The sequence below is a fragment of the Lontra canadensis genome, unplaced genomic scaffold (genome assembly GCF_010015895.1).
Source record: "Lontra canadensis isolate GAN:19392208 unplaced genomic scaffold, GSC_riverotter_1.0 scaffold53, whole genome shotgun sequence".
Lineage (NCBI taxonomy): Eukaryota > Metazoa > Chordata > Mammalia > Carnivora > Mustelidae > Lontra > Lontra canadensis.
In genome coordinates, this window is record NW_022631047.1 from 2,145,995 (window position 1) to 2,167,802 (window position 21,808).

At 47.4% G+C, this 21,808-nt stretch overlaps 1 protein-coding gene across 1 annotated transcript in view; it reads left to right on the plus strand.

Moving 5' to 3' along the window:
- The first annotated feature begins 349 nt into the window (after window positions 1-349).
- The window catches only part of KIF5A (kinesin family member 5A), a 28,247-nt gene continuing 6,788 nt past the window's right edge, over window positions 350-21,808 (plus strand). The window contains exons 1-20 of the mRNA XM_032874578.1: window positions 350-747; window positions 12,377-12,464; window positions 12,575-12,648; window positions 13,049-13,153; window positions 13,395-13,443; window positions 14,083-14,138; window positions 14,383-14,470; window positions 14,751-14,875; window positions 15,370-15,474; window positions 15,628-15,776; window positions 15,881-16,029; window positions 16,355-16,530; window positions 17,832-17,900; window positions 18,261-18,467; window positions 18,766-18,912; window positions 19,686-19,874; window positions 20,238-20,355; window positions 20,705-20,769; window positions 20,861-20,970; window positions 21,333-21,434. Coding sequence (XP_032730469.1) covers window positions 619-747; window positions 12,377-12,464; window positions 12,575-12,648; window positions 13,049-13,153; window positions 13,395-13,443; window positions 14,083-14,138; window positions 14,383-14,470; window positions 14,751-14,875; window positions 15,370-15,474; window positions 15,628-15,776; window positions 15,881-16,029; window positions 16,355-16,530; window positions 17,832-17,900; window positions 18,261-18,467; window positions 18,766-18,912; window positions 19,686-19,874; window positions 20,238-20,355; window positions 20,705-20,769; window positions 20,861-20,970; window positions 21,333-21,434 — 2,300 coding nt within the window. The 5' untranslated portion in view covers window positions 350-618. The remainder of the gene's footprint in view (window positions 748-12,376; window positions 12,465-12,574; window positions 12,649-13,048; window positions 13,154-13,394; window positions 13,444-14,082; window positions 14,139-14,382; window positions 14,471-14,750; window positions 14,876-15,369; window positions 15,475-15,627; window positions 15,777-15,880; window positions 16,030-16,354; window positions 16,531-17,831; window positions 17,901-18,260; window positions 18,468-18,765; window positions 18,913-19,685; window positions 19,875-20,237; window positions 20,356-20,704; window positions 20,770-20,860; window positions 20,971-21,332; window positions 21,435-21,808) is intronic.

A 21,808-nucleotide genomic window follows, 5' to 3' on the forward strand; every position in this document is an offset into this window, starting at 1 on the left:
GAGAGGATGGTGACAGGGGCGGGGCGGGGGTGGGGGAGGAGGGTGTCCTGGAATAAAAGGGGTGGAAGCGCAGTCGTCTCTCTTCCCTACCCAGGCGACAGGCCCACCTCAGCCCCCTCACCCCTTCCAGAGGGGTGGAGTCCGAGGGAGGGGCAGGCCGTGGAGGTGGGAGGTGGGATGCGGAGAGGGACTTGGGTGGGGAAGGGGTGAGGGCGAGGTTAGCTAGGAGCGTCAGGGGTGGGGGAGGAGGCGAGAGAAACGGAAAGGTGCCCCAGCTGGTGGAAGCCGAGCGGGAGGCCCCCCGCGAAGGAAGCCCCGCCCGCCCCGCGGCCGCCGCCCCGCCCAGGCCCGCAGCGCGGCGCTGCAGCGCGAGGGGCGGAGAGGCAGAGCGCCGAGAGAGGACCAGACGCCCAGGTCTCCCGCATCCCCGTGCCGCAGGAGCGAGCAAGCGCGCCCCGGCCCCGCTCTCCAGCCCTCGCCCGGGCGCCCCACCTGCTTTCTCGGCTCCAGAGACCGAGCCCCTGTCCTCCTCCTCGGCCCCGGCTGAGCACCCCTCCTCCGGAGCGCACACCCGCCCCTGCAGCCCGAGAAGTGCCCAGCCCGTCGCCGGCGACCACCATGGCGGAGACCAACAACGAGTGTAGCATCAAGGTGCTCTGCCGATTTCGGCCCCTGAACCAGGCCGAGATTCTGCGGGGAGACAAGTTCATCCCCATTTTCCAAGGGGACGACAGCGTCGTTATTGGGGTGAGTGTCGCCCCGGGAGGGAATTTCGGGGAGGGATCGGAAAGATGAATCTCCCCCGCCCCCGCCGAGTCTTAGCCCCTGGCTGTCACTCTGTGCCCCCTCCCCGCCGCTCAGCCTCCATCCTCTCCGCCGCAGCCCCTCCTCTCCCCTGCATCAGGATGGCTGGGTGTGGCCTGGCCAGGCGGGCGGCCAAGTCTCCGCAGAGTGGGAGGGGGCTACTTCCTCGCAGTCAGGGGACCAAACTCCCCTTTGCTGCTCGCTGCAGCGTCCCCACCCCTTAGAGCCAGTCCCGTGTTTTTCTGCTGTTTTCCCTCTCCCCTAGGGAAAGCGCATCTTCCCTTTGTTATTGGCTCAGATCTCTACCCCCACCTCCCAGGATGGGAGGGGGTAGACTAGTGGATCGGCTAGATGGGAGGTGGGCAGTCCAGGGTCTCTGCGGCCGGAGGTATGAATGAGAGTGGGCTCTAAGACCAAGCCCTCCATCAACCCCTGAAGTATTCACAGCCTAGACTTGGGCAGAGGGCACAGGTCTGATGAAGGGTTTTCTTGGAAAGAAATGCATTGATGCCACACCCAGTCTGGGAAGGGGGCTCTGGGGTCCTAAGGAAATGTCTGCCTTTCCCTCCCAGGTACAGTAGGAAGAGGCTTCAGACACCCCAGTTTCCCCTAACAAATAAAAATAAGCAAATCCTGAGGTTTTAATAGGTACTTGCTTATTCATCCTTCCTTTTGATGATCTAGTAAAAAGTATCAAGCTGCTTCTACCTCATCATGATAGCTCTACCCACAAGGAGATCTTATTAAGAAGGAGAACTAGTATTTACTGTGTGTTTATTACTGGATATGTATTATTTAATCTCAAAACAACACTCTGAAGTAGGTATTAATATTTCCATTTTACAGATGAGGAAATTGAGGTCCAAAGAAGTTGAATGACTTTCTCAAGGTCACCCTGCTAATTCATGGATCTGAACCTAAATCTCTAACTCCAAAGTTCATGGCTTTTCCTTTATATCACACTCCTCTGCAGATTTCTCTTCTCCACCATTATCTGTGATAGTCCAAAGGGAATTCTTCACCCACCCCTCCTTTTCCAGTTTGGTAGGGATTGTTAGGCTATGGGGTGAAAGGACGTGAGGTTGAGTCCTATAGGGCTTGAGGGGTGCTGGGCCAGGAAACTGTAGCCAATTTGAGAAGGGAGCAGCACATATGATGGTTGTCTTCAAGGTCAGGGGCACTGTTTATATATCTTTGGTCCATAGTGCTTGACATAAGGTATGCTTATTAAACGAATGGAGGAAAGATGAGGAGAGAGCATGGGCCTCTGAATCAATGAGAATGGGACTTTGAGTAAACATGCCTTAGGAAGAGCCTGCTTACATGTCCCATCCCCAAGGGCCCCGGTCTGTCACTGTGCTGAGCTCTCACCCGCTGAACTCAAATGGGTGCTTCTGCCTTGTGTGGGTGCTTACATATGTGTATGTTCACCGCATCTAGAGGACCCCTGTCTCTTTTGGCCTCAAGGACCTTAGGCCTTACACTCTGGTCAGTGTCACCTGGCTAAAATAATCGGTCCTGGGGGCTCCTCTCCAAGTAGTCCGGATAGCAAGCATTAGCTGTGAGAGTTGGAGCTTGAGGTTCCCCTGAGACATGAAGGCTGAGAAACAGGAGGGAGATGGTCATAGGGGAGCACATCCACAAAAGGCTTCTACTTTGAAGCCTAGTTTCCTTGGTTTAGTTCTTTCAGGTAAGTCTGAACAAACTCCTTTAGGTTCTCAGGCCATCCTGGTGTGACAGGCAAGGGGCATGGGGTGATGTTGGGAGAAGGAGTGGTGGTATTGTTCTGTCCAGTTGGTGAAACAGGAAAGACACCATGGAATGGGGAGAGGGAGAGAGAGGCAGAGAGGCCCAGGTCCCCCTGCCAGTTCAGATTCTATCTTAGTTCCACAGCTGGTCCTTCCTTGCCTGTCTTGCCTGATATTTACGGGGCTGCACCTTTGTCTCTCTGTGTATCTTCCTTTGCCCCAGCCCTTCCTGTCAGTCTCTCCAGCTGAGAGAGATGCTTGTGGGGGGCCATTTTGTCTCAGGCAGCGTCCTTGGAACTTGCCTTCCCAGCCTGACTGTTCATTGCTCATTTGGAAAGAGGAGGGCTCTAGGAGAAGGGTTTTGGAGGCAACCCTCGAGGGTGCCGTAAAGGGAAGGAAATCTCCTACCCCTTCTCCTCTTTCCTCCTCTCGTTCCCTTTGGGGCCCAGCATCTGAGGAATTAATGGAAGAAGCTGTTTCAGGAAGGTGAGGGAAGAGGGAAGGGGCAGACAATAGTCTCTTCAAACCCAGCCCCTGCTCCTTTCTTTGGTGGCTCTCCTCTCTGCCTCTGCGGCACTGCGGCTACCCCAGGGCTTCAGAGTCTCAGATGTTCCTGGGCTTTTTCTGCCTGGCAGAGGGTAGGAGAATAAGCTGGAAAGACAGCTCTTTCAACCTCATCCCTCCCCCACTCCACTTACTTCTCCCAGGAATCTGGGGGATGGGGTTTAGCCAAAGTTAATGGCCTGAGTCATAGTGGAGGGGTGTCTGGGTCACTGTCTGTGTGCTGTGTACCTTGTTTTGCTCTTATGTCACTCAGAATCCAGTGTGACTTTTTCACTGGATGCATTGAAGTGTCTCTCAGCCCTGGTCTTATGGGCAGAGTGTCCGGGTGCCTGCTGTCTGGGTTGCTACTTCTATACCAGACATGGGAGGGATGACAGTGAGGGAAGACCCATACATTCTCTCCCCCTTTCCCAGTTCCTCTCCTTCATTCATTCAAGTGTCCACTATTCTTCCTCCCTCAGATCTCCTAATGGGTTAGCAGGTTCTTGAGCAGACAAAAATCCAGGCCTGTCAAATACCTCATTTGGAAAAGCTAGGTTGGGACCTGCAGGATTACTGGACCAGAGTCAATATTGTGTGGGGTGGCCCAGGATTCCTTTGAAAACGGAAGAGGGGGAGCAGGTCTCCCTTTAGCTTTGGGGGAGTCTCATAAAGGAAAACAGAGAGGATATACCGTGGCCAGTGTCTCTCTAGCATTACCATGGCAACAATCCCCAGGGGTGTCACCATGGAAATCAGGCCTGGTGCTCAGAAGTTCAGCCTCTACCAAGTGCTTTGCTGAGGGTTGAAAAGGTTGGTCATCTTGGGACCCCTGGTCTTTGGCCTTCCCATTAGCTTTAGTCAGCTAGCATAATGGAAAGGTGCTGGGAAGCACAAATGGACAAGGAGACAACAAGGAGGCTTGGGGTGGGTTCAGGGAGACTGGAGCCCTGGGCTGCAGGACTCTGAAAGGGAGCTCTCTGGAGAAGGCTGTGAGGAGGGCTTAGATTGTGGTGGGTGGAAGGGGGAGTGGATCTCAGGGGATGTTCCTCAAAGGTGGTGTGTCTCCCTTAGTGTTTCTAATGAAACTGGTCTTCCAGTCTCTGATGCTGTCATGGTGGGGAGGGGGTTCCTGGGAGAGAATGGGTGGGAGAACTGCAGACTTCTGAAGATGGGGTTGAGGTTCAAAAAAGGGAGTGATGGCGGGCTCCAGTTCTGTCAGAAAACATTTGGAGAAATGTCCAAATGGGGGTGGGGGTCATGTGGGAAAAGCCATGAGAAGGATCTGACACCATGTTCAGTGTTCAGGCACTTCAGTCCTTGGATTACTGTGGCACTGTGAATCTGGATTCAGATTGCTTGGGTTTGAGACTGTGTGCTACCATTTCTCAGGTGTGTGTCTGTGGGCAAGCTACCTTACCTCTCTGAACCTCAGTCTCCACAGGTGTAAAATGGTATAACAATAGTACCTTCTAGGATTGCTGTGAACATTAACTGAGATAATGCATATAAATTGCTTAGCACAGTGACAGGTGCATAATAAACTCCTGGTAAGAGTTAGATGTTATTATTTTTTTTATATATGCTGTCTCCCCATAAGCTAGCCTTTGACACACTGGGAAGGAGTTAACCTTTCCCCTTCTTACTGGTTGTTTCATCCAAACACCCAGGGTTCTAATATCTTCTTACTCTCTTCCTCCATCAATGTCTGTGTTTTTGACAAATATTTATGAAGGACATCCTGTGGGCCAAGGACTGTGCTTGATGTTGGAGATTTACAGGGAATCCCTGCCTTCAAGAAACTCTTGGTCTACTTGATGATCCAGGGTATTGAGTGGTCTGGGCAGAGGCCCAGGAGGGGTATCAGAAACAGCTTAAAAAAAAAAAAAAGTGGCTTTTGTAAACTATGCACACGGAGATTCTAGTAGGAAATCTCCCACAACATCTGACAGTCTGACTCAAAGTAATTGTGTGTCATGAGAAATAAATAAATAATGGTGATATTTCCCATGTGAGCAGTCTAGAGGCAGAAAAAGTAGAAAACCACTGGTCTAGTTACTCTCATCAAAAGATCTGATGAACAAATTCATCTTGAGTATAATCAATGGAAAATTAAAAAGAAATTCACAATTTAACAGAAATAAAAATAAAAAGTTGAAATAACGAACTAGAGTTGGAATTTAAGGACCTAGTCAAGAGTCGGGAAGTGGTAGCAGGCCTTTCCAGAAATTATCTGAAATTATCATCTGTGTCTGTGGCTTTCCATGGTCACGAGTTTACGAAGTTAACCCATTTTTAGTTCTTGGATATCTTTTATCCTCACAGTACTGAGAACACCACCCTTTTACTCTCTCTGGTCTCTTCTTTCTTCCCAGCCTAGGCTAAGTTCCTCAGGCCAGAATTGCCTTCAGCACTTGGAGAGCGCCCTCCATCTTAATGCCTCCTGAGGCTTCTCTGGAATCCTATTGCTGGGAATGTTTGTGAGAGAGAGGAGGAGAAAGACCAAGGGAAAGGCGGAGAAGGAGTTGGTGCCCATGTTCCCAGAAGGGAAGAAGGAGGGGCAAAGTTGGCTTGAGAGTTATATTTAGTCCCCTTTGGCTGCATTCCTGGCTTCAAGAAGCATAGATAGACATCACTGGTGGAGAAGAGGCGGGAGTCATTGGGCTGAGATAGACGTGTTTTGTTTGTTTCTGTTTCTTGGCCACTGGATAGAGGCAACACTGAGTTAGATTACAATTCAAGAATCAAGTTTCAACAAAAAATAAATTAATTAAATTTAAAAAGAAAGGTATTACCACTGAGGAGGACAGGTATCATACCACTTTAAAGCTCTTCTAACACTGTGTGATTTTATTCTATGTAAGAAGGATATTATTTTTTATAATGCAGTGTAATGATGAACCGTTCAGATAACAAGGATGAAAAATTCACAAAAGCCCTATGAATACCTCATAAACTCACTCAAACCTTTAAAAAAATCAAGGTAGATTTTTATTCTTATTTATCTTTATTATTTTTATTTTTTTAAAAGATTTTATTTGTTTGACAGACAGAGATCATAGGTAGGCAGAGAGGCAGGCAGAGAGAGAGGGGGAAGCAGCTCCCTGCTGAGGAGAGAGCCTGATGTGGGCTTGATCCCAGGATCCTGGGATCATGACCTGAGCTGAAGACAAGAGGCTTAACCCACTGAGCCACCCAGGTGCCCCTCAAAGTAGATTTTAAAAAAATACTATTAAACATAGCCTGATAACAATAGTAATATGTTTTAACTGTTGACAAAATTAGAAACAAAGAGAAACACATATGAGAAACTAAAAATCACTCAAATTGCTACCACCCCAAGAAAAACACTGTTAACAATTTAATATATTTGTTTCCACTGAGTTTTTGCTGCATATATATATATATTTTTTTAATAAAAGTATGTAATAAACTATATATTGTTTTGTAAGTTAGCTCTTTCACTAACATAATACCATTACTATTTACCATTACTAAATATTTTATGTAATTTTATGTATTTAAAAAAATGTTTAATTTTTGCATGTCTTAACATGCACATGTGACAAAATTCAAATTATATATAGAAATGTATACGATGAAAAGTAAGCCTCTTCCCTACCTTTCTTTTGTAGCCACCCAGTTCCCCTTTCAGAAGGCAACCATTTCACTGGTTTCTTATGGGTCTTTCTAAAAGCATACCATATATTTATAAGCAATTACATATATACGTGCATATATTAAATTTTTTTTTCAATTTACTTTAAGCAATCTCTATACCTAATGTGGGGTTTGAACTCATAATCCCCAGATCAAGAATCACATGCTCTTCTCACCGAGCCAGCTAGGTGCCTGGCATATACTATTTTTTTTTTTTTTTTTTTTAAGAAGAACGGTGGTATAGTGTACATACTGTTCTGTACCTTGCTTTTTTTTTTTTTTTTTTTAAAATTTAACATTGAGTCTAGGAGAGTCTTCCTTATCAGCACATGAAAATATATCTCATTCTATTTAACAACTGTATAGTTTGTTGTAGGGATATGCCATAATTTATTTAACCAGGTCCCTATTTATGGACTTTTAGGATTATCCTAATAAGTTGCTATTACAAACAATTGAATGACCTTGTGTGTGTATTTGTATGTGTGTGTGTGTGTGTGTGTGTCTGTATTGCATATGTCTGTAAGATACATTTTTAGAAGTTGAGGTCTTAAAGTATATGCACTTAAAATTTAAGAACTGGTTCCAAACTGCCTCTCATGGAGTTGCCCCATGTTTGTATATGCCCTCTCCAATGCAATGCATTGTCAAAATATTTTATTTTGCCCACTTTGATAGATTAAAATGGTATTTCATAGTTTTATTATGCATTTCTCTTATTAGTAATGAGGTTGTGCATCAACCAGCCATTTTTAAGTGTCATTATAACATCATTTTATGATGTTCTATTTTATGAGAGCACTGAGGTATACTTCACATACATTGAGTGCACAAATCTTATGCAAACAATTTGATGAATTTTATAACATATTTCGATGCCCGTGTAACCACTACCCAGATAGAAATTTGGAGTATTTCCATCCCCCCTGAAAGCTCCCTTTTGCCTCCACCTCTCAATATGACTCCAGGCATCCACCATTTTGAGTTCTGTCACTAGCTAAATTTTGTCCTTTCTTGAATTTGATACAAAGGGGATAATACAGTATGTGCTCTCTTGTGTTTGAGTTCTTTTACTATCACACTTTTGAGATTTATTGATGTTCTATTATGACATCATTTTTAAAAAATATATTTTATTTATTTGACAGAGAGAAATCACAACTAGGCAGAGAGGCAGGCAGAGAGAGAGGGGGAAGCAGGCTCCCTGCGGAGCAGAGAGCCCGATGTGGGGCTCGATCCCAGGACCCTGGGATCATGACCTGAGCTGAAGGCAGAGGCTTTAACCCACTGAGCCACCCAGGTGCCCCATGACATCATTTTATTTTATTTTATCTTATTTTATTTCTTTAAGTAGGCCCCATGCCTACTTGGAGCCCAAGTAGGGGCTTGATCTCATAATCCTGAGATTGAGACCTGAGCTGAAATCAGGAGTCAGACGTGTAACTGACTGAGCCACCTAGGTGCCTCTATTATGACATAATTTTAAATAGCAATAAAGAATAAAAATATACACATGCCATTATTTAATCAATTCCCTAAATTGATCTGACCCTAAATATTATTCCTTTCAGTTGTTTTCAATTTCTTATTATAAGAATGTGATAATAAACATTCTTGTAACTAAATATTTGCTACAAATATTTTCATGGTATAAATTCTTAGAAGTAGAACATCTGAATCAATGGATATGTGCAATTCATGACTTTTGATTATGTATTATGAATTGCCCCCATAAAAGTTGTATGGATTTACTGTCCTAGTAGAAAAGGATGAAGGTGCTTATTTCAAGGAAATCATACCTTCTTGAATGCTTATCTACACCTGGTATTCCAATTAAGTTTGTGTTTTTCAGTTTGATAAGTGACTAACAATGTTACTGTTTTAGTTTGAATTTGTGTTTATTTTTCTGTTGTTAGTACCTAGCTCTTGTCAACTTTTTTTCTGTTGAGGTTTATCTTTTTTGTTACTATTTTATGAAAGTTCTTTATATGCTAAGAATGAAAAACTTAAAATTTTCTTATTTAAAAATCACACATTTTCATTTCAGAAGTGGTGTGTGTGTGTGTGTGTCTGTGTGTGTGTGTGTGGTTTTTTTGTTTGTTTGTTTGTTTTTTGTTTTTTAGTTTATTTATTTAAGTAATCTCTGCACCCAGTGTGGGGCTTAAACTCACAACCCGGAGATCAAGAGTTGCATGCTCTTCCAACCAAACCAGTCAGGTGCCCTTAATTTCAGAAAAGTCTTCAATCTAAAAAAAAAGAAGAGAAACTCCTAAAATTCCACTGTCCAAGGATAACCACCATTAACATGTTTCTTTTTTTTGTTAAAGATTTTATTTATTTATTTGAGAGAGAGACAAAGAGAGCATGAGCAGAGGGAGGGGCAGAGGGTGGGGGAGGGGGGACAAGCAGACTCCTTGCTGAGCACAGAACCTGACACAGGGGGCTCGAGGTGGGGCTTGATCTTAGGACCCTGAGATCATGACCTGAGCTGAAGTCAGACACTTAACCAAATGAGGTACCCAGATACCCCTTACTTTGTTTTTCTGAGCAAGATGTACATATGTATATATACATTTTTTTTGTAGAAATGGAATCATCTTTTACATACTTTTTGTACTTGTTTTTTTTTCTTTAAGATTTTATTTACTTATTTGACAGATAGAGATCATAAGTAGGCAGAGAGGCAGGCAGAGAGCCTGATGCGGGGCTCGATCCCAGGACCCTGAGACCATGACCTGAACCGAAGGCAGAGGTTTTAACCCACTGAGCCACCCAGGCACCCCTTTGTACTTGTTCTTTATACTGCATACTATTTTATGTATTTATTTTTTGCATACTATTTTTTGATTAACAGTATTTTGTATATACCTTGTCATGTGATTACATATTTTTCTATAACATCATCTATAATATTTTACTATTTTAATTTAAAGGCAATGTGTTATCACTGTAAAACATTTAAAGATCACAGAAAAAATGTTGCAAACCTGTTATTCTGCCATTCTGTGATAATCACCATTAGCAGGTCTGCAGAAAGTCTTCTATGTCTTTTTGTTAAGGCTATTTTGTCCATGTGCTTTAAAAAAATTATATAATCACATTACACACACTGTTTTTATTTTTTTACTCACTTGAACTTGAACATGTCAATATATGTAAACCAACCTCACTCATTTTAAGGGGAATAGAATATGGAGGTATCATAACAAACATCTTGTTGATGGATGTTTGAATTATTTCTAGTTTTACTTTAATACAATGTGCTACACTGAACATCCTTCTACATAAATATTTAAGTGCTTAAGTAAGTGTTAAAATGAATTCCTAACACTGGAATCCCTGATATAGAGTACAAACAGTATGGACATTTAAATATTTAATAGAATTGTCCTCCAGAGGGGCTTGATCGGTTTATAGTACTCCCTTCACTGTAGATAGCATCTTCACAACCTATTTCTGTTTGAGGATTCTGGTTTGGGGGTTTCAAATGCTTTCACCGAAGAGAGATCAGATAAATATTTCAGGTAGATTTTTTTCCCCCATATTCCAGACTTTTCAAATCTTTTAAATATTAAAAGATATATTTATTAATTTTCCCTCATGCAAAGAAGAAAAAAGAAAGAAACAAAATAATACTCTATTGTCCCACTCTCTGTGACATTAAGAAATAAAAACTTTTAAAAATAAAACACTTGTACATGGTTTGAAGATATAAACAATCCCGGGGCACCTGACTGGCTCAGTCAGAAAAGCATGCAAGTCTTGATTTCAGGGTTGTGAGGTTGAACCCCACACTGGGTGTAGAGATTACTAATAAAATTAAATAAAAGTTTTTTTTTTTTAAGATTTTATTTACTTATTTGACAGAGAGAGAGATCACAAGTAGGCAGAGAGGCAGGCAGAGAGGGGGGAAGCAGGCTCCCCACTGAGCAGAGAGCCTGATGTGGGGACCCAGGACCCTGAGATCATGACCCAAGCTGAAGGCAGAGGTCTAACCCACTGAGCCACCCAGTTCCCCCCGAAATTTTATATATATATATATGTAATCCAGGATACGAAATGAAAAATAAAAGACTTGCCTCTCCTCAGAGTAACCACTGTTAACATTTTTGTCTAGAAAATTCATCTAGAAAAAAAATTCTATATAGATGGAATATTGTGAATATTCCTAGAGCCGCTGTCTCTGGTTCTGGCCAATAAAAGTTTTATGACTTTCCTTAATTAGTTAAAACATGTCTCCCAAACTCTGGTGACCATCACCTTAGAGTTTTACATTTCAGATGGATAAAGATGGGCTCTGAAGTAAAACAATTTGACAACTAAGTCAATAGGTTCTTTATACTGAAAGGCAGGAAAACACCACTGAGAAATTCGTCACTTGTGATGGAGAACAAGCATAGTCCCATTTAATCTTTTTTTTTTTTTAAGATTTTATTTATTTATTTGACAGAGATCACAAGTAGGCAGAGAGGCAGGCAGAGAAAGAGAGAGGAGGAAGCAGGCTCCCTGCTGAGCAGAGAGCCCGATGCAGGGCTCGATTCCAGGACCCTGGGATCATGACCTGAACCAAAGGCAGAGGCTTTAACCCACTGAGTCACCCAGGTACCCTCCCATTTAATCTTACCAGAGATCTTCCCTTTAGTATCCTTAGAGAGTGAATACATTTTTTGGCTCCCCAGGTTGTAAATATTCTGTATCTGTAACATCGTATCAGCATTCATGATTTGTAACATACAACCTAGATGAAACAAAGTACTTATTGGTCAGTGATTTGTTTCAGTTTCTCTTTATTTGAAGTTGGTTCCTTAAAAGGAAACCCACGTTTCTGATTTCATATATTTCTTTCACAGAGAGAGAAGTTGTGCTAATGTTTGTACAACAGCTCAGCAGCTTGCTATGTGTGGATTTCATTTACGAAATAGGAAACATACTATACATATGTCCCTAACTTGGCGTCTGTCACTTAGTTGCAGCTTGAAGATCCTTCCTTATCAGGACATATGGATCTATTGAGGATGATATTTTTAAACCTAGAGGTAGATTTTTAATGTGTTTAAAGATTTTATTTATTTATTTGTCAGAGACAGAGACCAAGAGCTGTGGGGTTGGGGGGGGGGGGCGGCGGCAGGCAGAGGGAGAAGCAGGCTTCTCACTGAGCAAGGAACCGGATGTGGGGCTTGATCCCAGGACTCTGGGATCCTGATCTGAGCCGAAGGCTGACACTTAACTGACGGAGCCACCCAGGCATCCCTAGATTTTTAATGTTAATGAATTGTTTTTCACTCTCCATGGCCTGTGGCCCTACTGTCTTTACCTGTTAGGTTTCCCAGGGAGGGGCCTGGAGTGGTGGAGTGCTAAATCATCACACCAAGACTGAGATCCCCTCACACAGTCTCATGCTGTGACACTTCTCAATGGCACTCTCTAGCGCATGGGAACAGCTCCTGCTGTCAGCACTAACTTTTGCTCCTCTTTCTCTAGTCTGGGTCATCCCCCCAAACCATCCGTGGATACAGATGGCTGAAAAACGGACCTTCTCAGGCCAATGGAAGGGAGCTGCGGTATTTCTTCTCCCTCACATCCTGACTGCCGATGTCTGCCATGTTTTATTCCCATTCTAGGGGAAGCCATATGTCTTTGACCGTGTGTTCCCCCCAAACACGACTCAGGAGCAAGTTTATCATGCATGTGCCATGCAGATTGTCAAAGGTAACATGTATTATATTTGTAAGATGTATTTTTAGAATGTATGTTTTCAGGTTTGCCATTCCTTACCCCACTTCTTTCCACCAGTGCTCTTTCTCTGCTGTCTCTTCCAGATGTCCTTGCTGGCTACAATGGCACCATTTTTGCTTATGGTCAGACATCCTCAGGGAAAACACATACCATGGAGGTGAGGGTTCTGACTTCCATGAGGGGTGAGGAGCTGGGAGTGTTAATGGGAGGCCCAGGAATCTCGGTGGGGCAAGACCTAGGAATCAAGCTTGCTTGGTCTGGAGGATGAGTGGAGGGCCAGGATGATAGTGGAAGTGTAGTGAAATCCCCCCAGCCTGCTGCAGTTTTCCATCCTTTCCACTACTCTAGTTTTCTTCTTTTGATCTGGAAAAGCAGCTGCCATAAAAGTCCAAAGGGCCACTCAGGTGTCTCATCATTCCAGTTAAAGGTAGACATGGCAGTGACTGCCCAAGATGGTCTTCTTACCCACTCTGACCTCTTGGTTCACCTGCATACTTCTTGAGTTGTCTCATTCTTTCTGAGTCTCAGCCTCATTCTGGAATACCCTTCCTCCCCAGGGAAAGCTGCATGACCCCCAGCTGATGGGAATCATTCCTCGAATTGCCCGAGACATCTTCAACCACATCTACTCCATGGATGAGAACCTTGAGTTCCACATTAAGGTAATCACGGCATGGCAGCTGGGCATCCTCAAACGGGGCCTGGGAGGGGAAGAACTAGTACGAACCCGCTGAGTACCTGAGCACCCCAACTTACTTTCTGCTCTGGCTACTTCAGTTCTTCTCTGCTAAGATATTCTCATCTGCTCTTTCTCTCCTCAACCTACCATTTGAGCAGGTCATAGTCACATGAGATCCCTGGGTCAGATTTAAAATAGGCCCTCTTCACTTTCTCCCTGACCAGGTTTCTTACTTTGAGATTTACCTGGACAAAATTCGCGACCTTCTGGATGGTGAGTGGTGTTTAACCCAACTGGGCAGGTGGGGGTGTGAGGAGGGCAAGGAAAAGAAAGATCACATTGCTTTTGTGCAGAGGACACACACACACACACACACACACACACACACACTCATATCCATGTCCCTTGCCTCCTTTCCCCAAAATTTCCAAAAGTAAAAAGGGTCAGAAGATGAGCGTGGACAACCAGGCCTATATAGAAATAGCCTGAGACCAGCTGGAACCTTGAGGCTAGAATCCTGGAAGAGAAGAAACTAAGCTTTCAGTGTGTGCAGGGAATTAAAACTTCATGGGGAAGTCTTTCTCCTTTATTTTTATTTCTATTTTTTAGATTTTATTTATTTATTTATCTGAGAAAGCAAGCAAGCATGCGTGGTGGCGGGAGTGGGGGAGGAGCAGAGGGAGAGGGACAAGCAGACTTCTCACTGAGCACAGAGAGCCCGACTCAGGGCTCAATCTCATGACTGTGAGATCATAACCTGAGCCAAAATTAAGAGGTGGACTCAACTGACTGAGCCACCCAGACACCCCCTCATTTTTTCACATAGAAGAAACCACTGTCTCAGCAGGCTGCAGGGTGCAGGGTTGGGGGAAGGACTGCTGGCCTTGCTTACCCTGCATTGTCTTGATTCAGTGACCAAGACAAATCTGTCTGTGCATGAGGACAAGAATCGGGTGCCATTTGTCAAGGTGAGAGTGGGGATGGGGCATCTGGGGGGGGGGGTCACTGTACTGAGAGTGGGGGCATGGCAGGAGGGTAGACCAGAGACCCGGAAGTTGGAAGGCAGATGTCTTAGAGAAGTGAGATGTGCCAAGTGCTAGGGAAAGTCTGAGAGTTTGGAAAAGACAGTTTTGAAAGGTCGTTTGGTCAGCATGCAGGTAATACAATCTGCAGATCAACATTCGTGGGTCACTGTCCATTCGCCTCCTGCAGGGTTGTACCGAACGCTTTGTGTCCAGTCCCGAGGAGATTTTAGATGTGATTGATGAGGGGAAATCAAATCGTCATGTGGCTGTCACCAGTGAGTGGGGATCTGCGGGGCTCTTGAGTCTGGGAGTCTGTTACTCCTCTGCGTCCTCTGGGGCTGAGGGACTGGAAGGGAGCAAGGGCGGACTGTGTCCTCCAGAAGAAGGGGCCCCTCTTGGATGTGCGACCCAGCTGCCTGGGAGGTGCAGTGGCAGGGCTGGTCCTAGCAGGTGCCCTCTGTCTCCGGGTGGGCCAGCGGTCAGGTGAGGCTGGGGGCTTTGGGCTTCAGCTCCGCAGGTATCGGTACAGGGACCGCCTCTGCCTTGGCCCTGCAGACATGAACGAGCACAGCTCTCGGAGCCACAGCATCTTCCTCATCAACATCAAGCAGGAGAACATGGAGACCGAGCAGAAGCTCAGTGGGAAGCTGTATCTTGTGGACCTGGCGGGGAGTGAGAAGGTTGGGGACCTGGCAGTGGGGTGGACAGGGGAGGAGGTCTGGGGACTTGTTTTCATCAAAATAACTTTTTCATTAGGATATAATTCACATACCATAAAGTTTCACCATTTTGAAATATATAGCTCCATGGGTTTTAGGATTCTTAGAAGGTTGTACGCCCATTACCATTAATTCTAGAGCATTTTCATCACCTGTTAGCAGTCATTCCCTATTCCCCTCTCCCCTAGCCCCTGGCAATCACTAATCTACTTTTTGTTTCTGTGGATTTGCCTTTTCTGGACATTTCCTATAAATGGGATAGTACAATACGTGGGCGGGAGGGGGTGGCTTTGGCAAGAGGGTTAGGGTAATAGAGGAAGGGCCTTGTCTGTTCTCTTCCCCTGTCCCCTCCCTCCCCTCCTTGGACTGAATCCTCCTGAGTGGAGAAGAGGCGGCGAGAGCCCTCTGTCCCCCTGCAGCTCTTGTGACATGCTCCTTCCTTAATGCTCTGGTAGGTCAGCAAGACCGGAGCAGAGGGGGCTGTGCTGGATGAGGCAAAGAACATCAACAAGTCACTGTCAGCCCTTGGGAACGTGATCTCCGCGCTGGCTGAAGGCACGGTGAGTGTCCCTTAGGCCTTGTCCCATCTTCTCCTACTGCTGCCATCTCATCATGCTCGATCCATGGAGTGTGCAATCCCTTGTCAGCATCGCTGTCCTTTCTGATTTCCTTGTTGAATATTTTTCTGATTCGTGGTCTCCCTCCTCCCCCAGAAAAGCTACGTCCCATATCGTGACAGCAAAATGACACGGATTCTCCAGGACTCTCTGGGAGGAAACTGCCGGACGACTATGTTCATCTGCTGCTCACCATCCAGCTACAACGACGCAGAGACCAAGTCCACCCTGATGTTCGGGCAGCGGTCAGTGGCAGGGTCCCCACTCCTGAGCCAGCCCCTGTTGCTCTCTCCCCTCCATGTCACACCAGCCTTCATGGAGGTCTCAGCTCCTTGTTCTCCTCCCCCAGGGCAAAGACCATTAAGAACACTGCCTCGGTGAATCTGGAGCTGACTGCTGAGCAGTGGAAGAAGAAATATGAGAAGGAGAAGGAAAAGACAAAGGCTCAGAAGGAGACAATTGCCAAGCTAGAGGCTGAGCTCAGCCGGTGGCGCAATGGTTAGAGAGGGTTCCAGCTGGTGTGAGACGCAGCAAGAGGAGGAGGCTGAGGGGACCAGAGGGGCCCTGTCTGGTGTGGGGCTTCAGGGCGGGCTAACCTCCAAGGAGGGCTGTGTCTCTGGAGGGGTGCAGTCCAGCGGTGATGAAGGAAAGGGAGAGGGGGCTGATGGCGACCCTTATCCCACCCCCCAGAAAAGGTTGGAGGTGCGTGCACTTGGCAACAGAGATGGAGACCTGCCCGGAGGTCTCAGTGTTGAGGAGCGAGGCAGGAAGGAGTCCTGAAGGATCTTCTCCCATCCCTCTCCTTGTTCTGCCCCTTGGCCAGGAGAGAATGTGCCTGAGACGGAGCGCCTGGCTGGGGACGATGCGGCCCTGGGAACTGAGCTCTGTGAGGAGACGCCTGTGAATGACAACTCTTCCATCGTGGTGCGCATCGCCCCCGAGGAGCGGCAGAAGTATGAGGAGGAGATCCGCCGCCTCTATAAGCAGCTCGATGACAAGGTGAGGACGCCCAGGGCACAGGGGGCAGCCAGTGGCATGAGAAGTGAGGGTTGAAGGAATTCACTTGTACTGCCTTTTTAAAAAATTTTTTAAGAGGGACACACACTCATTATTGAACATGTGGAAGGTCGCCCTGAGTAACATTTAGAACTATGGAATCACTGCATTGTACACCTTAAACTAATATAACACTGTGCATTAACTATCCTGGAATTAAAATTGAACTTAATAAAAATTATATTAAGAAATTTAGAAGATGATTAAAAATATACAGAAGAAAATTTAAGTCCTCCATCATCCCACCATTCAGAGATAATACCTTTAGCATTCTGCTTTTCTCCACACAGAGAGCATGAATTGAGATACACCGTATATGTAATTTTGCATCTGATTCCTTCATTCCACATCGTATAAGGAACAATTTCCCACTTTGTTACTGATTCCTTACAAAAGTATTTTTTTTTAAATGGCTACCTAACCGTCCATTAATCAAAATGCATCGAACCATTAATTACAGGGCTTCTAATCTTCTCTGTTTTTAGTAGTGTGTTTTTGCTTTTGAGTGATTTGATTAGAGTGAAGCACTAAAGCGGGATTTCTGGGTTAGAGGATATGCGCTTTAACCTAAAGGCTCTTGGGGCGCCTGGGTGGCTCAGTGGGTTAAGCCGCTGCCTTCGGCTCAGGTCATGATCTCAGGGTCCTGGGATCGAGTCCCGCATCGGGCTCTCTGCTCAGCAGGGAGCCTGCTTCCCTCTCTCTCTCTGCCTGCCTCTCTGTCTACTTATGATCTCTCTCTGTCAAATAAATAAATAAAATCTTAAAAAAAAAACAAAAAACCTAAAGGCTCTTGCGGTGTATTGTCAAGGTTATACCACCTTCTGGGGAGAAAGGAATGTGAAAGTGAGGACAGGAATGAGGCAAGAGAGTGAGGGAAAAACTTTTCTTTAGGATATGGGGTTTCTTTCTTTTTTTTTTTTTCTTTAAGATTTTATTTATTTGACAGAGAGAGATCACAGTAGACAGAGGCAGACAGAGAGAGAGAGAGAGAGAGGGAAGCAGGCTCCCTGCTGAGCAGAGAGCCAGATGCGGGCCTTGATCCCAAAACCCTGGGATCATGACCTGAGCTGAAGGCAGCGGCCTAACCCACTGAGCCACCCAGGCACCCTAGGATATGGGGTTTCTAACTCAAGCCTGAACTATCTGGAGCTTTGTCAGGATCCTTCCTCTGCCCACACCCCCGTAAGTCCTTACTGGACAGAGCAGATTCCCTTCACCCCACCTTTCCCCCTTGCCTCCAACAGGATGATGAGATCAACCAGCAGAGTCAGCTCATAGAGAAGCTTAAGCAGCAGATGCTGGACCAGGAAGAGGTAATGGGAAGGAGGACCAGACATGAGAGGAGGGCAGTGTGTTCCCCAAAAGGCATAAAAGACCTTTTACAACCAGATGGAAGAAGAACTTGGTCACCACCACCCCCAAGCTATCCAAGTCTCGGGACTTAACTGGGACTGTGTGTAAAACACAGGTTTGGGAGTCTGGGTGTTTCTTCCTTCTGTGACGCCTACAGCCCTCTTGCTCTCACTTTGACCCTTGCCCCTCTCCTTGAGCTCCGCCCTCCAGGCTTAGGGGGCCAGAGAGGCCCCGTCTGGGGCAGTGCTCTTGACTTCCCCTGACCAGGGGGCCAGCCACTGGCGGCAGACCCCCTCACGTGCCTTGCCTCTTGCTCCCAGCTGCTGGTGTCCACTCGGGGTGACAATGAGAAGGTTCAGCGGGAGCTGAGCCACCTGCAGTCAGAGAACGATGCTGCTAAGGAGGAGGTGAAGGAGGTGCTGCAGGCCCTGGAGGAGCTGGCTGTGAACTACGACCAGAAGTCCCAGGAGGTGGAGGAGAAGAGCCAGCAGAACCAGCTGCTGGTGGATGAGCTGTCTCAGAAAGTGGTGAGTAGCTGACCGGGGTCCAAGCGCCCCCGGCCTCCAGAACACCACCAGGGACCTCTGCATCCTAGGGGCACATCACACTCATGCCTTTGCCCCACTGTGCAGTGTGCCAGGGGACCCTCTCCCGCCTTGTCACCACCCTTCGCCCTCCTAACCCCTATCTCTTCCAGACCCTTTGGCAGGGCCTGTGTTCTCTCTGTAGCCATCTTCGGGGTCACATCTGAGACAGAGGCTCTGCCTGGGCTAGGGAGGGGAGTGGGAAGATGGCCAACAGGGTGACGTGAGGGGCTGTCCCCAGGCCACTATGCTGGCTCTGGAGTCTGAGTTGCAGCGGCTACAAGAGGTCAGTGGACACCAGCGGAAACGAATTGCAGAGGTGCTGAATGGGCTGATGAAGGACCTGAGTGAGTTCAGTGTCATCGTGGGCAACGGGGAGATTAAGCTGGTGAGTGGGGCTGGAGGCAGCAGTCTTGTTCAGGTCATTCTTGCCCTGGGCACTGGAGGGAGAGGCAGCGGGGCACCAGGCCCTCAGGGATACTGAGGAAGGTGGGCCAAAAAGCCAGGAAACACGCCTTTAAATTAGACCCGGGAAAACACGTAGACTTTTGCATAGACTCCGCCGTAAATACACCTTCTAGAGGGTGCTGAATAAAGAGGCCACGGAGGGGCGCCTGGGTGGCTCAGTCATTAAGTGTCTGCCTTCAGTTCAGGTCACAATCCCAAGGTACTGGGATCGAGCCCACATCAGGCTCCCTGCTTTGTGGGAAGCCTGCTTCTTCCTCTCCCATTCCCCCTGCTTGTGTTCCCTCTTTCACTGTATCTGTCAAATAAATGAAATCTTTAAAAAAAAAATTAAAAAATAAAAAAAGAGGCCCTGGAGATGGGCATATGATAACGGGTGTTAGAGGTGAGGCCCAGAGCTGGGAATGAGATCTGCAAGTCCGTGGCAGTGCCCATCGAGCAGATCAGTGCGACTCCAAATCACTTTGCTCTATAAGATGGAAGAGGGCGACTGTCAGAACTGGATCTTTAAGTGCAGGGAGAAGGATTTAGTATGAAATGTCAGGTGATAGCCTCTGAAAGTTGTTTGGAAAATACGGGTGCCACCCAAGTCTCCATGTGGGTGGGCGTACGCGGGGACGGGCCAGATCCCTGGGAATGGGAAAAGGCTTCCCTGCAGCCCAGAAGCACCTCTTGCTGCCCTCTCCCACCCTGCAGCCAGTGGAGATCAGTGGAGCCATCGAGGAGGAGTTCACGGTGGCCCGACTCTACATCAGCAAAATCAAGTCGGAAGTCAAGTCAGTGGTCAAGCGTTGCCGGCAGTTGGAGAACCTGCAGGTGGAATGTCACCGCAAGATGGAGGTGACTGGGCGGGAGCTCTCATCCTGCCAGCTCCTCATCTCCCAGGTGAGCGCCAGGCACCGAGAGCCTTTGCATGCTGTGGGAAGGAGGACGGGTCTGCGGCTATGGGATAAGACTCCCGGCAGCCACCCTTCATGTCAAGGGCCTAGGGTCAGCCAAAGTCCAAAACAGAAGCGCCTGGGCTAGGAGGCGAGGGGCCGGGGAAGGGAAGGTTCAGAAGGGGTACCACCCTCTGAGCTGATGGAGTCTCAAGGAAGGGGCTCTAAAGAAATGGCCCATGGCCCACTGTCTACAGGCCGGTGCAGCATAAGGGAGGGCCCTGGGAGGAGAGCTGCAGAGGTCAGTGTTGCCCAGCTGTGTCCTTGACTACATCCCTCTTCTTCCCCTCCCAAACCCTCACCCCACTAGCACGAGGCCAAGATCCGCTCGCTTACAGAATATATGCAGAGTGTGGAGCTAAAGAAGCGGCACCTGGAAGAGTCCTATGACTCCCTGAGCGATGAGCTGGCCAAGCTCCAGGCCCAGGGTGAGGCCTTCTTCAACCTCTAAACCACACAACCTGGGACCTGAGATCCCAGAGGGGGGCAGGGAGGAAAAGCCATGAACACCAAAATATACCTCCTAACAGCACGCTCATCCCACGCATGAGACTGAGACCATGGAAGCTTGGGCCTGTAGCTTATTGTACAGGAGCCGTAAACCCTCCAGGGACCTCTTTCCCTGCTATATCAAACTGTACCGTCCTAACCCAGCACATCCTCAGGGGTCCACACTGGGTCACTATCCCCTGTCCTGCCTGGAACTCTGGTCACAAAGTGGAGTTCTTTCCAGAGGAGGTGGGTGCTAAGTAAGCTGCTCTCCCATCTTTCCCTCAGAAACTGTGCATGAAGTGGCCCTAAAGGACAAGGAGCCGGACACCCAGGATGCAGATGATGTGAAGGTGAGTGGGGAAGGGGCAGGGCGCAGCTGGGGCCCTTTCCCATCTGGTGCCTGGGAGTCTGGATTTGAGCGTGGGTTGGGGGTCTTCGCAGAAGGCCCTGGAGGTGCAGCTGGAGAGTCACCGGGAGGCCCATCACCGGCAGCTGGCCCGGCTCCGGGACGAGATCAACGAGAAGCAGAAGACCATTGATGAGCTCAAAGAGTAAGAGTCCCCCCTGGCTGGCTCTGGCCTCTAGGCTCCCTCTTGGCCCGGGGTCTGGCTTATTCATTTCCATGGGCCACTTCCCGCCCAACCATGCCACAGCTTTATAGACCAACTCCAGGAGGCAGGGCAGTGAGGACTAGTTCTTCTCCTTGAGCTCTTATGATTAGATAGCCCACGGCCCCTCACGCTGTCGTGGAAGCCAAGGCCTGCATCTCCTTCCGCTAACCCGAAGGTAGAAGCATCCCTCAGTCCTAACCGGACCCACTTGTACCAGAAGGAAACGTTTGCAGGGCTGGTCTTCCCTTTCCCCCTCATCAATAACCTTTTTGTTCTCTCCCACACCTCCTTGCCCTGTGCAGCCTGAATCAGAAGCTGCAGTTAGAGCTAGAGAAGCTCCAGGCCGACTATGAGAAGCTGAAGAATGAAGAACACGAGAAGAGCAGCAAGCTCCAGGAGCTGACGTGAGTGTTGGCCCAACCCGCTACTCACTCACACCTGCCGAGCCGGGCACCATGCGGGTGGGAAACGGTGGCCCCCGGCAGGCAAATGCCTCGGAAGAATCATCAGATGGGGTGGGGAAGGACCCCCCAAAAAAGACGTTCAGAGATTACCTCTCTTGAATATTAGCTGCCCTGGCCTGGAAAGATGTGGGTCATGTTCTGCTAAGGGTGAAAAGCAGGCTGCAAAACAGTATGAATGGTATGATCCCATACAATTTTTGTGGGATATACCTGCATAGAAGTAAGAGTCCGGAAAGACGGACACCAGAATGTTAATGGTGGTTTGATCTCTAAGTAGTCAAATTATGGGCTTTTTATGAAACTCATCGTACTTT